The sequence below is a fragment of the Megalops cyprinoides genome, chromosome 19, assembly GCF_013368585.1.
Source record: "Megalops cyprinoides isolate fMegCyp1 chromosome 19, fMegCyp1.pri, whole genome shotgun sequence".
Taxonomy (NCBI): Eukaryota; Metazoa; Chordata; class Actinopteri; order Elopiformes; family Megalopidae; genus Megalops; species Megalops cyprinoides.
Window position 1 is genome coordinate 21,202,204 of NC_050601.1, and position 15,570 is coordinate 21,217,773.

A 15,570-nucleotide genomic window follows, 5' to 3' on the forward strand; every position below is an offset into this window, starting at 1 on the left:
TAGCTGGAGGAATGCACTTCAAATACCTCAGAGCAAAGCCACAAATTGGAAATCGTGCGCTGCAAACGAAACACATGTTTTTTTTTTTTTTTTAGGGCTTGGCGATTCGGCAAAGCGGTTCTCAGAGCCGTCATTAGTGGTGTTTCATGTGGGTGTCGAGCCAATCTCCCTCCGTCCTTGTACCCACAAGCCAATGTGTCCACGCTCACAGGGGGACAGTCCCAGAAACTTTGCGCCCTGTTCATCACAGACATGTTCATTCACCCTTTTAATGCTGAAGTGTTTACAAAACCACTGAACCCAGTTACTGCATCGAAGTTTATCGTACAGCATCTTAAGTACAGAATATGAGTGGCATTTATGACAATTTTTTCATAGGTAAACGCCTCATAGTGACCACCTGTTTGAAGTTAACTTTCAATGGGTTCAATGAATCATTGTCATGGTGCTTAAAAATGTGCTTCAGTTGAATAATCTTGACATTTTAAAAACTGTCCACGTTTGGTGTCTGCTGCCCTCTAAATTTCTGCTTGTTTAAATGTAAATCCAGCAGCTCAGGCTGAACTGCACTTGTGATGTGATATATTGTACTGTATGTGTTGCTCAAGTTCCTAACCTCTTCACATGGAGCTATAACAGAAAATCCCACAGTGAAAGTATCACATTGGTTTAAAATGGCATCCATGAAAAGCTAAGGGATGCTAATGGCACACGCACACATTTACACACACACACACACACACACAAACACACACACACACACATTCATACACGCACACACTTTTTGGGGGAAGTATGATGGGGGGGGGGTTAGGAGCACTAAACTGTGTATGAGGGGGTTTGAGAGGTGCGCGGAGACTAAACTGAGCCCTCAAATGTAAGCCCCGTGTAGTCCCCGAAATAAAAAGTCCACTTCCCCACACCCGAGAGCTGACACAAAGAGGACATTTGTCCACACTGTGGGGGACCCAGTCTCAATGGGACCTTTTTGGGTGCAACCGGCAGCGCCGTCTCCGAGGTTCTGTCAATGGGGAACGAGAGCTATCAAAGAGAAGTATCATGGTGGCGTGGAAGGGGCCAGCGAAAACAAAGCCGCCTTTCCCTGGCTTCTCATTTACATGGAAATCAGGAGGGGTCGATATGGACTCGTCACTTTCATTTACTTAGGGATTTCTCTCCTTCTTTTTTTTCCACTGTCCCAGCGCTGATTTGGGTTTAGTAGAAATGTTGTCTCTACCCCACCAACAGCCCCCACCTCCACCCCCCCATCCCGCCCCCCCCTTTCTTGAGCATTTTTCCTCGTTCCGTCGTTACCCAGGCAACCTCATTCACACAGAATATAAAAGAAGATAAAGGACAGGCATAGATTGAGGGCCGGACAAAACAATGACATTTGTTCATACTCAGGCCAGCTGAAAGGTTTTCTCTCCTTCACTGTCCCTCTCTCTCTTTCAATACTCCCACCAGCACCCCGACACACACACACACACACACACACACACACACACACACCTCTGAGAAGGGGGTTGCCATGATGGGCGGTGAGTATGCGAGAGTTAAACTGGGAGACATTTGGGATGGGGTTTGTTCTCAGTCCAAGAAAAAGTGAAGGAAACAAATGAGCCTAATTTTCTGTTGGGCCTCATGTCACACGTCCCTGTAACAAAAGGTGCCTGGAGCCATGACAGGGCGAGCAGGGTAATCAGTGAAGCCCCTTGACACGCCTTTTTGCTCAGAGGTGAACATGGAGTGGCATTACATTCGGGATATTTATGGGCAAAGCAAGTAATCAAAAATGTAACACCCTTGTGCCTGCTGGTATGAGACAGGCCCTCAGCAAAGGAACAAATTGGTTTGGCCAGGGAGGCAGCTGCTCTTCCACCAGGGTAGAGTGGACATCAAAAGGACTAGCTGGTTCTTCATGGGCTGCTAATTTCTCCCCTGCCCCGCCCCCGACCTCCCTTTGTGTTGTAGAGACTCCAAACCATGAGGCCATAAATGCCAAATCTTGACACATTGCTGGGTTGAAGGGGCGGGGCTCTGGGTGACACAACATGAGGGACTACGTAGGCCTAAATCAGTCCCACAGCAACACTTTGGCAGCGGGGGGACATTCTCTGTGCTTCTTTAAAGCTTTTGGTGGCACAATAGCCACTCCCAAGAGGTCCCACATTAGAGATGGAGGCTGCTCCCCAGACGGCCACAGCGCTGACCAGCCGAGCGCTTTTGTTTCGCCCCTTTCCCTTCACAAAAGAAGGTGCTTTCTTGAATGCTCTATAAGCCCTATTGAGGGGAGGGAGGGCCACGGTTGACACTGGCAGATGGGCATCTCATCTGTAGTGGATGCTTTCGAAGTGACCCGTCAGCTGGGGATCCACCCTTTCTGTTTCTGCTGTAGTCACACCATGCTGTACTAACGCGGCCCTCTCTCCCTCCCTTTCCATTCGCAGACTGTGACTCCCACTGCAAGGCGTCCAAAGGCAAACTGAAGATCAACATGAAAAAGTACTGCAAGAAAGACTACGGTGAGTCCGCTGGGGGGGGAACGCGGTGGCGGCGGTGGTGGCGGTGGCCGAACATCTTCATTTCTGACCTCGATGCAGCTCTAACCCCCTTCCCACCTGGCCCTATTCCTAAACGATCATATGGATGGAGCAAAAATCAGGGGATTAAGCACGAAAGAGCCAATCAGAGAGGGACTTAGGAGGAGCCCTTTGGTTGACGGCACGGCAGGTATCCTAAGCTCTAAGTGGATCTGGCGAAAGTTGGTGTGACGGACAGTAGGGATTCAGCGTCTTCAGAGGTCCTCGTTAAGGAGTGATGTGTGTTTCTCTTTTGGCCAGTGCTTCCGCGGCCATCCTGCCTTTATTGTGGTAGCACTCTGACCATCACTAATGGCTGTCAGCCTCGGGCTGCCGCCACGTCAGTCTGGCCTTTGTGAGCAAAGGGACCGCTGCTGAAGACATTACTTTGCATTCAGATCACCATCTCTGGTCCAGAACGAGAAAAAGTTGTGAGAAACGGACAGGCTCAAATATAAACACTCGTTATTAAGTGTTTTGAAAGTTCCTTTTCTGATCCTTATTAAAGTAACCAATGAAATTACCTAACTGTAATTGAAAACATATTGGCAGCTCAGTATACATTTAAACATCATAGTTTTCACATTACAGTAGACATTTTGCCATGTTGACATGAGCATCCAATTATAATTATCATCCACAAACATTGTGTGGTTAACAATGAGCAATGACATTTTGAAGCCCTGTTTTATTAAATTTAAATCTAGTATTACATTAGCACTTGAATGTCTGCTCTGTTGAAATGTGGGAGCAGGTGTCTTAACTCACCACTGCTTGAGGGAGGAGGGTTGGGTGTGAAGAACAGCTAGGTTTGGAAAAGCAAGAAGAAAATGTCACTTGGTCTGTTGCAACTGAAGAGTCACTGAAAAAAACATTTTCACTGTTTTGCTCAAAAACAAGCAGCTCTAATGTGAAATTAAAGTGTTTAGTAAAATATTTTATATGTATTTTATAAGGTTAACTTTTGGTGTAACACCTGAAAGAAAAACCCCTCCAAAAATCTATCTGGCTTTTCAGTCCAGATGGTTATTAAATCAATGCTAATTTCTCCAATTTGGCTGTAAAACCTAAACTTGGCAACCCTGCAGCTGTACCACTCGTAACAACCACAATAAAGAAAGCCTCCTCATTGCACATCACTACAGCCTACACATTTTGCCAACATAAATGATAAGTCATCTCTCACCTGCAGCTCTGTTACACATACATTACACCCACCAGGCTTTTGGCATTGGGTGTGGCCGTGATTCACTCCCTCACATGATGGTCTGATAATTATCAAGAGCTGGAGGCAATTAAGGTGGGTATGGTTGGGGACAGCAGTTGTTAAGTGAGTAAAGACAAACAGATCTGACACATTATGTTGCATTATCAGTGATGAAAAGTGTCAGGTGTGCAGCCTCTCCCAAAGGGACCGGGCATTCCTGATGGATCATGTCCATCCCGGCCCTCAGTAAGTGAGTGCATGTGTGATCTCATAGGCTATGTGTGCTATTCGGGATGAAAAAGGACATTCATTAAAATGCACTAACATTCCCAGTGAATACTCAGGAGGTAAGGACCTGGGCAGGGGGTTCACATTTTACATCTTTATAAATATAAGATGGTTTTCTCTATATATAATATGCTCCAGAAGTGTCATTGAACATAGCTTTGCTTTTACTGAGAGCCGAGCTCATGCGTGGCAAAGTACGTATGTGAATACCACACCTGTTTTTTTAATTTCTCTGTCCCGTTCATTCTTCCGTGAATTTGACTTTATTGCACTTCCCTCATGGTATGGCCCATCTACCTCTAACTGTGTGGAATGAGGTCTTTCGATTTTTCATTTTTCAGTCTTGCAGGAGGTGAAAATCAATTGAGTCCCTTGCAAGCAGGCAAGCACGTGTTTGCTTTGCAGCGGGTGACTGGCTACAGTCGTTAAGTTGGATTAGCGCCTGGCGTTTAGGTCGCTGTGTGTGTTTCTTTGTAACGTGGCCAGCTCCTCAGCCCACTACCCCCCCAGCCCGAGAACAGGGCCATGTGACTCTGGGGGCTTCTGAACCACATATTCATCTATGATGATGTTTATACAGTAGCAGCAATTGTCCTATTGGTTGTCCACACCAGAATGCACTTAATCGGTCAATCTAGGTACACATTTGTGATCTCAGTACTACATTTGGCGCTGACACTTTTCATGGTTAGTTGTGCCTATTTTGTGAAACTTTTCATGCCATGTTATTAGATGCACTACATACAACCCTCTGGATAAGAGCATCTGTAACACACTACTCTCAGGGGAGTTCTGGGTTGGTCTGTAAGATGGACTTCTGTCTCGCTGGGTAGAAATTTCGCAGACCAGAGGCAGAGCTCAAAGCGAGCTGGACAAGTGCAAGGCAGGGTGAGGATTGTGTGGTGCTTGGCAGGGCGGTTTGTGGTAGAGGACACTATTAGTTAGAGTATAGAATATTACCTTTTAGAGTTAGAGTAGAATATTACCGTTTCAAGCTTGGTGAAAACTGCGTGGCTTTGAGTTTGAGAGATGCTTGCTGGTGTTTGTCACCTGCTGTCTCTCAGCCCGCGGGGATGGGGTCCAAAGCCTGCTGAACAAGGCTGCCACCACAGCTGGACAGTAGAGAGAGGAAGGAAGACGGAGGGAGAAAGTGAGTGAGGGAGGGGAGAGGCAAAGACAGATAGAGGGAGAGAGAGAGAGAAGGAAAGAGAGAGAGAAAAAGCATGAGAGACAAAGTGAAAGGGCGAGGGATAGAGACAGAGAAAGTGTGAAGGGGTGAGAAGGATAAGAGGAGGAAGAGAGAAGGAGAGAGACAGAAAGAGAAAGTTTGAGAGAGGGAGAGAAAGATAGGGACAGAAGGAGAGAGAGAGAGAAGCATTCAGACCTATTCAGAACATCTTGAGCTTGTTCCGAGTGCTGCGAGCCCTGCAACAGAGAGAGGTATTACTGGCACGGGCCGAGCCCCTGCTGGGAACGAGTGCTGCCGGCCTCACTCCACCAGCCCCCTCTCCACTGTGGCCAGAACCCCCGCTGCTTCCTCTGTGCAGTCCTCCTCAACCTCAAATAATGGCCAATTTCCTCTCTTCCCCCTCCCAGTGCCTCCCCGGCACCTTGCTTTCCAACATTTGGGATTAGTCCAGTCCGCTTTCTCTCAGATGGGGCTTTGTAGGCTTCACACACTCGACCCCTGGGGGCGGCCACTGTGGGCCCTGTTGGGAGGGGAGGGGGGCACCTCCAAAACGACATCGTCCTCTACATTCCCAAAACAGCACAACACCATCCTCTGTACCTGCAAAACAGCACAGCACCATCCTCTACACCTACAAAACAACACAACACCATCCTCTACACCGGCAAAACAGCACAACACCATCCTCTACACCTGAAAAACAACACAACACAACACCATTGTCTACACCTGCCAAACAGCACAACACCATCCTCTACACCGGAAAAACAACACAACACCATCCGCTACACCTGCAAAACAACACAATTTCATGGTAACCATGGTCTGTCTGTACTGATGCAGGCTTATTCTCCCTTTCTGAAATCACCTAGGAGGAAAAATACCTTTATTACAGGGGTGAAGGGGGGGAGATGCAGAGAGAGAGAGAGAGAGAGAGGCTGCACCCCAGCAGAAAAAGTGCACCTGACACACACTAACCCAGCACTCCTACCAGCACAAGGCGCTCCAGAAATCCTCTGAAACACCTCACTCCAGAACAGCAAACTGACTGCACTACCAATGCCAAAACTATCACAAGTTAGAAGAATATAGACCTCCCTAACACATTTGGTTTAATATTCATTTAAATGAATAAACCACATTGAAATTGTAATATTAATTGTTCTTTATCGTTTGCTAGGCCACTTTATTATTTTTTTTGAAAAATAAATGTATCGTATTTATTTTATATATAAGATGAAGGGTTACAGTAGAGAGAGAGACAGAGAGAGAAGGAGTAGGAGTAGGAAAGGGAGGGGGAGATAGGTAGAGAGAGGCTTTCAGTGTAATGCTAGGGAGAGGACTACAGATCATTTTTATTTTGTCTCTGAGTGGCACAATAATCCTTACATCTCCACACCAGGGCCAAGGGTCTGTTTCTCTTGATTTTATCCTCTGGCCAGATCCTTTTCACACCTAACATTACAGTTTCTCTGCAATAAACAGCCCGACTCTACAGATCAGCGTCTCCTAATTACATTACACCTGTCCTCAAGTACGATATCATAAATAATGGAAATGGGGTAATGGAGACGTCTTATGGTTTCTAGCACTTTCTATGAGCAACACAATGTCTCCTGGTTCTCCTGATGAAAATCCTACACCCAGCCAGGCTCCAGTGATGGAAAAACGTGGTCTCCCAGAAAGACCATGCCAAATGTCGCCAAAGCTTTCTGCTGAGTTAAACCCGTGCCAATGTTCTGGCCAGTGAGAAAGCACCCACCAGATAATGTTGTGCTGCTCCACTCCACTTCACACTGGATGGTTTGTTTGCTGGACGTTTTGTGGGAGCAGGAACTGGTATCAAATATTCAGATGTAAGTATACAAAAAATTTTACTGAATGTTTGACATCTCTGTGATTAATGGAACTGAGAAATAGAGAGAGAGAGAGATTAATGGTCTGGCTTGAAAAGTTGGACAATGTTATATAATTGTTACATTGGACTGTTATGCATCTTCAAAATGTCAAATGACAAAGTGCAAGCCAGCAAATGCTTATATTCGTTTGTCCAGATTTTATTTATAAGTGTATTTGGTAAATTATTATCATTTAAATAAGAAGATTATTTAATCCCTTTCCAGCAATGGACCAGCTTTACCCTGAGAATAACAGGAGTCACGCACATTCACAGTGCCTATTAACGTACTGGTCAAAAATAGCCAGAGGCACAAATGTAATGCTTCTCCTTAAAAGGAAATGTTGCTGGGGATGTCATGCGGGAAGGAAAGCTGCACCTTGTTTTGTTGCTGGCCTGTCACAGACAGATGTATCCCATGATTCCTGGCTGCACGGGGCCAGCTGGGGGTGCACCTCGCTCCCAGACTGTCTGAGAGAGGTTTTTTTTTTTTGCTGTTCAGTTCCTTTTGTCCGAGGGGACCACAGGCCTGCGTTCCTTGGTCCTGGGCTTGGGGGGTCGTGAGGAGAGGCCTCTGTTCAAACAGCAAAGCGCCCCTGTCCACTCCTCCCCCCGGGACATGATGGCAGGCAATTAAACTCGGTGTGACAGATCGCCGCCGAGGCGAAGCGGGAAATCCATAGCTCTTATTTATTTTCGTTTTTTTTTCTTCTCCTTCATGTAGCCACGGCTACACTGCACAGAAAGGGGGGCATCTCTCTCCCTGCCCAGCCCCACACGGCAGGGTCGGGGCACAATGAATCAAAGCTTCAACTGATTGGGGGCATTCTGGGTGTTTCTGGGGGAAGGATTTGTGCTGGTGTCAAGCATGGCGCCATCCACTGGTGGGTGAGGGAACCGCAGAGAGGTTTAGGCGGAGTGGGCAGGGTTTTGGGGGTGGGGAGTGCACTCACACACTCTGGTGGACAAAAGGCCCGGGTGGACGCACAGACCCCGCCGTGGGGAAGGGGGTCCGCAGGGCTGTAATTAAACGTGTGCTAATTCGATTACACTCTCTCCCAGGGAGAGGGAGCGTGTGGGTCTGTGGCGCCCCAGCAGGAGATTGGCACCTCTTCACAGTTTTTTTTCTTCCCGGCTGTTCTTCCTCGGCCCGTCTTACTCCGATGCGCGCCGCGGGGTCCAACAGGGTGTATTGTCCACGCAGAGAAAAGTCTGCCTTGTTTTTGGTCCTGAAAGCTGTGTTCGCGGACGATTTTCAGCTGGGTTTTTTCTCACGATCACTCCTTTAAAGTGCCTCAGGGTGGTGGTGGTGGGGGGTGGGTGGTTCTGTGAGGTGGCAGGTGGCAATGGTGGCCTTGCGGTTTCCCAACTGTACTTTTGCGCTGTGTCTCTGCTGAGTCTGTGTATATCTGTAAGTGTGTGCTGATTTGCTGCTCAAGACTGTGTAACAGGTGCCAGAATCATGGGTGATGATTTGTATGGATGATTTTATACTGGCTTGTAGGGTCAGAGCTTTTTCTGATCTTTCTGGAACATTCTCTGTAGCTGAGAGACACCCCCCCACACACACACACTCTTTCTTTTGATGCAAAGGAATTGCCTCCAGCCCAAATACACTCTGTCAATGAATGGCAGGTTTATGAAAGAGGGCCACAGTGATTGCAACTGGCCACTTCTCTTCTGTAATTGCAAGCAATTTGCTCACATCGCCCCCCCTTCCCCTCCCTACCCCTAACATATACTCCCCCCTTCTCACCCTGAGCATTTCACACAGCTATTTGGCCAACCAGCACACCTCAGAAAGCGCCCACTTGCATTCACTGAGAGAAAAATACAAACATGTCCTGTAGTGCTTCTAGTATTCTTCCTAGTTGATTCTGCCTCCGAGCACTGTATATTATTCTGTATACCTCGCCATCCATTTTATTTAGAAGTGCAATGCTTTTCCTCACGTGTCCTTGCATCAAACAACACGCGGTCACTGGGGGGGTTATAGGTTGATGGGGCTTGGGGGGGGTGGAGGGCTACAGGGGGTCATGGAGATAGGGGGTCTAGTGGACTGCATTGGGACGAAGGTGTTAATGGATTGAGACCGTTCATGAGAAGTATTCCTACCCCTGGTGTGGAAAAGCATACTCCAGCATGACTGTTCCAAAGGGTTCTCTGCACATGTACCACTAGACAGAGGCCAGCAGTGACAGTGGTATTTTTATTGTTTCTGGACTGTGGACACTTCTGTTCGGCAGCTTGGAGCCCCTTGTAAAACGCCAGTGACGGACCTCGAAGGCACATTTATTTTTTTGCTGAAGTTTATAGCTCTTAACCTCAGATGTAATCACTCCTGCTCTCTTTCCCCTCTGGCATTCACCAGCCCCTTTATTTGAAAATTTCTCCCCATTTTCTCTCATTTGTGACAAAAATAAAAGAATCCAATGTTTAGCATAACCCCGGGGGCTTTTTTTTTTTTTGTTCCCGTTCCTCTTTTTAAAACTGTACTGGCAGGGGGAGGAGGGGAGTTTCTACGGAAACCTCGACCATGGTCAAACATTAGAGGGTTTCACATGCAAGCGAGCTGGTCTTTCAAATGTACATAGCGGGCACCGAGTCCATTCTCCCGGGGCTGAGAGCGCCATGGCAACTGTTGCCGTAATAACGAATGTGTTGGCCTGCACAATGAGGGGAGGTCAGAGGTCAAGGCTGGAGGCTGGAAAGGGAAGGGTAATAAAGATGGAGTGGGTCAGCGATTCAGATACATCTTCTCAGACAGCCCACTTTAATCTGATTCCAATTAAATGTGGACCCATAGTTCTGCATTTCAGTGGCCCAGCGCTCTCTAACAGTAGCTCAAGCTCATGGGCAGACAGTAATCACAGTCTTGGCAAACGGGTAGCAGTATGACAGCATGACAGTACATTACGTCATATTACATTATTGCCATTTAGCAGAAGCTTTTATTCAGAATAATGTAGACAGTACATCTAATGAAGTGGTATGAAAAGTTGCAAAAAACAGAACACCACTAACCACACGTCAATGAGCATCAGTGCCAAACACTGTGTTGAGATCCTAAATGTTTGCTAGATTAACAAGAGCATAGCAATATGTATCACTTAAGAACTATACCATTCCAAATATAGCGCTAAGACATACTACATGCATACAAGTAAACCTCCACATACCCAATTTCATAAAACTCTGAAATACACTTTCACAGGAGATGGACAAAAGATCACACTTGGGCGGGGGGGCTGAGGCATAGTACAGTAGGATAAGTGACAGTGGCTAGGACCAGGGCTGGTAGCCCAAAAGTTGCTGTTTGGATTCTTCAGAGGGGCACTGCTACCCTTGTACCCTTGGGCAAGACACCTAGCCTGAACTGCCTCAGCAAAAATCCACCTCTGTAAATGCACGATGTGTAAAATTTGCATGTATGTATGTAGCTTCTGGATGAGAGTGTCTGCTAAGGTTGGGTAATGTAAAAGGTATTTAAGGACTTACTGAATGGGTAAATGGATGTCAGTGGTTTGATTATTAATTACTGTTTTTGCTCTGCCCCTCCCTCCCCCAGCGGTCCAAGTGCACGTCCTGAAGGGGGACAAGGCTGGGGAGTGGTGGAAGTTCACGGTGAACGTCGTCTCCGTCTACAAGCAGGGTGCCAGCCGCATCCGGCGCGGCGACCAGCTGCTGTGGGTGCACGCCCGGGACGTGGCCTGCAGGTGCCCCAAAATCAAGCCCGGGAAGAAGTACCTGCTGCTGGGCAATGAGGACGACTCCCCGGATCAGAGCGGCGTGGTGGCCGACAAGGGCAGCCTGGTGATCCAGTGGAAGGACGCGTGGGGCCGGCGGCTGAGGAAGTTCCAGCAGAGGGAGAAGAAAGGGAAGTGCAAGAGGGCCTAGGAGAGGGAGAGAGAGAGAGGGGGAAAGAGAGAGAGAGCAACGGGGCGCGAGGAGAGGGTAGAGAGACAGAGGGAAAACGAAAGAAGAGGGAATGAAAGAAAGAGAGAGGGTAAAGAGACGGAAACAGAGACTGTGTTCTGCTGCTTTGAGTAGAATCTCGAAGAAAATATTAGATTTTTTTGTTATTCTAGGAACTTTTGTGAAGGAGATCACTTTTTGCATTTTTTTTGTTCTCTTGTTCCTTTGAGATTTTTTTTGTGGATTTGCTGAGTTTGCACCTAATATTATGAATATATAAGTCGTTTGTATTTTATTATTGATTGAGGTTAATATTTCCGATCCGTTTATACAGAACGTATTTTAGAAAAAAAGAAAAAAACAAACACAGTAAGCTACTGTATGACGTTTCTGTTCTCTGGCTACGCCAACTGTGTGAAGCTTTCTCCAGGCAACATAGGAGCCAGGGCGCATGGCTAACATTAGTCGGGTCTCACAAAACCATGTCAGCAGAAGAGGTTGTTAACATTTACAAGGTGTCATAAAATTAAGGTTTTACTGTGTGTGCGGCTATAACACAGAAAAACAGAGAGGCCAGTCAGTGCTTCATACAGCACCTTTCTGTAAGAACTGCCACTAAAACAGATTGTACCTCAAACACTATAACTGATTAGTATATTTATTTAATTGATCAATCAAATCTACATTAAGCTAAAAAGAGCGCAGCGTTCAAAGAAGATCCTTTTTAGCGGGAGGGGGAGGGAAGTGAAAGCAGGCTATTGTGTCTCAATATAAGGTGGAGACCACTGTAGGCCCCTTTCCAGACACAGTAGCTAGCAGTATATGGTTGTTCAACAGTGCTTTGTGCCACAGCATATGTTCGTGATACCAGAGACCTGGAGGATGCTGGGAGAGGAGCTTTTTAACTGTAATGCACCACTTCATTATCTGTCTCTCCAGGAGGACGCTGCTCTCAATCAGTGCTGTAAATGTTGTCTTCAAGTGATCCATTTGTCGGAATGCAAAGCAAATTCTGTGGGGGCGGGGGGTGGGGGGGGGGGGGCTGGTTGGTGGCCAAAAAACTCCTGAGTGATGGCTGCCAGTCACAGCAGGTGGCGGAGATGGTCTCATGCACACAGCGACAGCTCCCCACCCTGGTGGACTCTACACCGAACACGCGCTCTTTAAGGCCAACGCCGCTGTTTACGACAAAGCTCTCAAATGCCGCTGTTTACCACTCCGCTGCCTTCACAGTCCAAGAGGACAAGAGGGGGAAACTCCAACTGTCTCCTGAGCCTTCAACCTTCTGGATTACACAAAGGACTGCCATGTTAACTATAAAAACAAACTTCCAGGCACCCTCTTAGTATCAGCATTCAGGCTTCTCTTTGAAGTTTTTTTTTTTTTTTTATTGTTACAAAACAGCTGGCCTTAACATCATACTCTGCTGATCAATGAAAGTGACTTTGGGTAATTGGACTGAACGATCAACGCACTCAGCAGGCACTTTTGGGAAAGGTGATGCTCTTTTCTTCTTCATACCAGGCGGGACTGTGGACACCAATAGCTGCAAAGCACATTAACACAAGTCAGCTCTGCTGTAGGTCGGCCAAACCACAGCATTTCTGTAAAACAAGTGCTCATTATTTCAATCTGAACTATATTTACAGAGAGAGAGAGAGAAATATCTGCATCAGTTTCCAACCCCTGTATTTACACTGTTGCAATACTGTTGCGGGGGGGTCATGGCAGTTGTCTCAATGGCTAAAATGCATAATTCAGATGGTAAAATATACCAGCCTCACCAAAAAGACCCAGTTTCAACACAGAAGTGAGGGAAAAAGAGTTAACCTTTGGTATGCTGTGTTGTCCGCTACTTTTAAACAAAGAAAACGCAATCAAAATAAGCATTGTGCCAGTGGTATTAGAGTTGCATTCAACATAATCACTCAGTTGTGTTTTTGTTGTTTTTCTCTCGCTGCTGCTTTTTATCAAAGTGATCTCTTGTGCAGTGACAAAACTGTTATGAAGTCTGTCAGTCCTCACATATCCTGTACAAACCTACACACTCTCTCAGAGCTGAGAGTCTCATAGCAGCTTGGGCAAATTTCCTCAAAGGACAAAGCACAAAAGCTTTGGAAACGTTTCTGACAGTCAGAGAGTTATTTCTCAATGAGCAGAACTTGAGAAATAACGTTCCCTTAACATTTCATTAAATAAATATACTTTCTCTCTGAGGTACATGTAAACATACACAAGACTGAATGCGGACAGCCTTTGACTGCAGAGCGCACCCGCTTGGAAAATGTGCATTTATTTTTAAAATGTAGTCTTAATGTCACATTAACCTAAAGTTAAATAAATGAAACAATTTAATTGATGTGTGCATTTTGAAAAGGATATTTGGTACTCATTAAAGGGGGGGGGGGGTGGGTCTGAGGTATTTCCAACATTATTTGTGGTGTTAGCATTTTTATTTGAAGCCTGGACTAGGATATATAGCAGCAGCATTAACTAGAGACATATGTGTGTTGTAGATATAAAAACTGACTCTTTGAAATGGATGATAGGAAGTTGTGTTTGTGTCGTGTGAACTAACATGACTGCTTGCTTATGGTGGAGCGAGAGAGAAAGAGAATGGTGAGAGACAGAGACAGTGTGGTTCAGCACATCTCATGTGAAAAGAGCCCTACAGTGGTGTTTGTATGAGGTTCTCTGTAGTCCACGCCATCTCTGTAGGGTGCTCATTCTCTTGCATACCTCCAGCACAGATATTTCATCATGACCGCATATTCAGCTGTTGTGTGTTCTTTCTGTCTTCAATCTGGAAGGTTTTCTTTTTCCCCTAAGAGGAGGTTCTACATTCCTATGCTGGATGTGAATATTCTGTTTTCTTGGCCACGCCTCATCAAGAATACTCATAACAAGCCAGGAAATCAGAATGCTTTTAGCCTCAACAATAGCAGTGACAAAATGTTCAGTGTATCAAGCGCACCTAGTTGACTGTCTGGTCAACGCATAGAAAATCTGTGCCAGCGTTATGTGACTGTCTCTTTTTCTCTCTCTCTTTCTGTCAATGTAGACACTAAGTCTCTGCCACACATGAGAGGGCAATCAAATTCATGCATCATTTTTTTCACAAAGGAGTTACATAAGAAGAGAAGGATATTTCAGTTAGGTCCAGAAGAACATGTGAGGCTCTTTGGGACATAAATAAAAGTACTGGGTACTGGGTGCTCTGCATAAATCCTGCATATCTTTTCCTGCATAAAATCCCCATCCTTTTTGTTCCAGGAGCTGTCCATTTCATGTGATTGGATTAGAGACAAACGTTCATGCTTTTTATCAATGTCTTTTGTTGTCTTGTTCCTTAGCGTTTATGAAAAGAGATTTAATTGTAAATGTATACATTTTTGGCCATAGATGTTAAGCTAACTCTGTATTTGTGTCTCATAGGCCCACAACATAAACTCTTAACTGTCCAACCGAATGATTCATTTAAAATAATGTGCTGCAGTCCTGTCCAAACTTCGCTTTTGTCCAGGCAACATACTGCGAAAGTTGTTAAGTGGTGGCTGTTGCAAGACTCTGCAATGTTGCCCTTATAATACATACTAATATATTATGGTTATTATGTATGAATATATTTAATGTCACAGGAGACTATGTGGATTCTATTTTTGTCTTTGTTTTTTATATTTCTGTTGTTTCTTTTTCTTTTTGTTTGTTTTGGTTGTTAGACAGCTGTGATAAAAAGCAGAAGGTATTTGTATGTACAGAAGACCATCCTGGTAGAACTAAAAGGAGCATTCAGTTTAAATAAACTCGTAAAAAAAAAAAACAAAAAAAACAAAAACGGACCAGGGTCTCTTCTGTTGAGGTTCTCGGTCACCCTGCGTGTGCCCTTGTTCAAAGCAGAAGCACTGTTGATGATGCACAGTTCCAGATCACATGGGTCACAGGTTGTCACTGTTTCCCATTCAGCCAACCACTGCGTGCGCTTAGCTTCACACCAGCTTGTAACGCCTCGAAACACTTTATAACATGCTTGCTCAATATTCCATTGCACATCACTTATAAAATGCATGGTTGTGCATAAATGGATGTTAGTAAATGCATTATACAGTAGGAGGTGAAGGTTGCCAGATTGATGAAGATTTATACAGGGTTACAATATACCACATTGAGAGGAGCATATTATGCGATCTTGCAGCAGAAATGTACAATAACCCACCCACAGGCAGCAGATGCCTCAGCTCAGGTAGCCACAGAGACAGAACATCCCCTCCCCCAAACCAAAACCTTCCCTCAGCTCCTCATTCATATTCATGCAATATGCAATCCAAATATGATTTGTCATTTTAATGATACAAGTTTTATTTTATACTATTATTTATATGTTTATCATAGAAAGCTTACAGGACATTTCACAGCAGTTATCCATTTGTATAGCTGGATGTTTATGAAAGTAAATTGGATTGAACTTATCCAGCATTTATGTATAGCTGCGCTA

The 15,570-nt window shown here is 45.5% G+C and overlaps 1 protein-coding gene across 1 annotated transcript in view; it reads left to right on the forward strand.

Moving 5' to 3' along the window:
* Window positions 1–11,060, forward strand: part of LOC118794974 (netrin-1-like) — a 50,314-nt gene extending 39,254 nt beyond the window's left edge. Inside the window, exons 5-6 of the mRNA XM_036553284.1 lie at window positions 2,451–2,525; window positions 10,732–11,060. Of these exons, the coding sequence (XP_036409177.1) occupies window positions 2,451–2,525; window positions 10,732–11,060 (404 nt within the window). The remainder of the gene's footprint in view (window positions 1–2,450; window positions 2,526–10,731) is intronic.
* The last annotated feature ends 4,510 nt before the right edge of the window (window positions 11,061–15,570 follow it).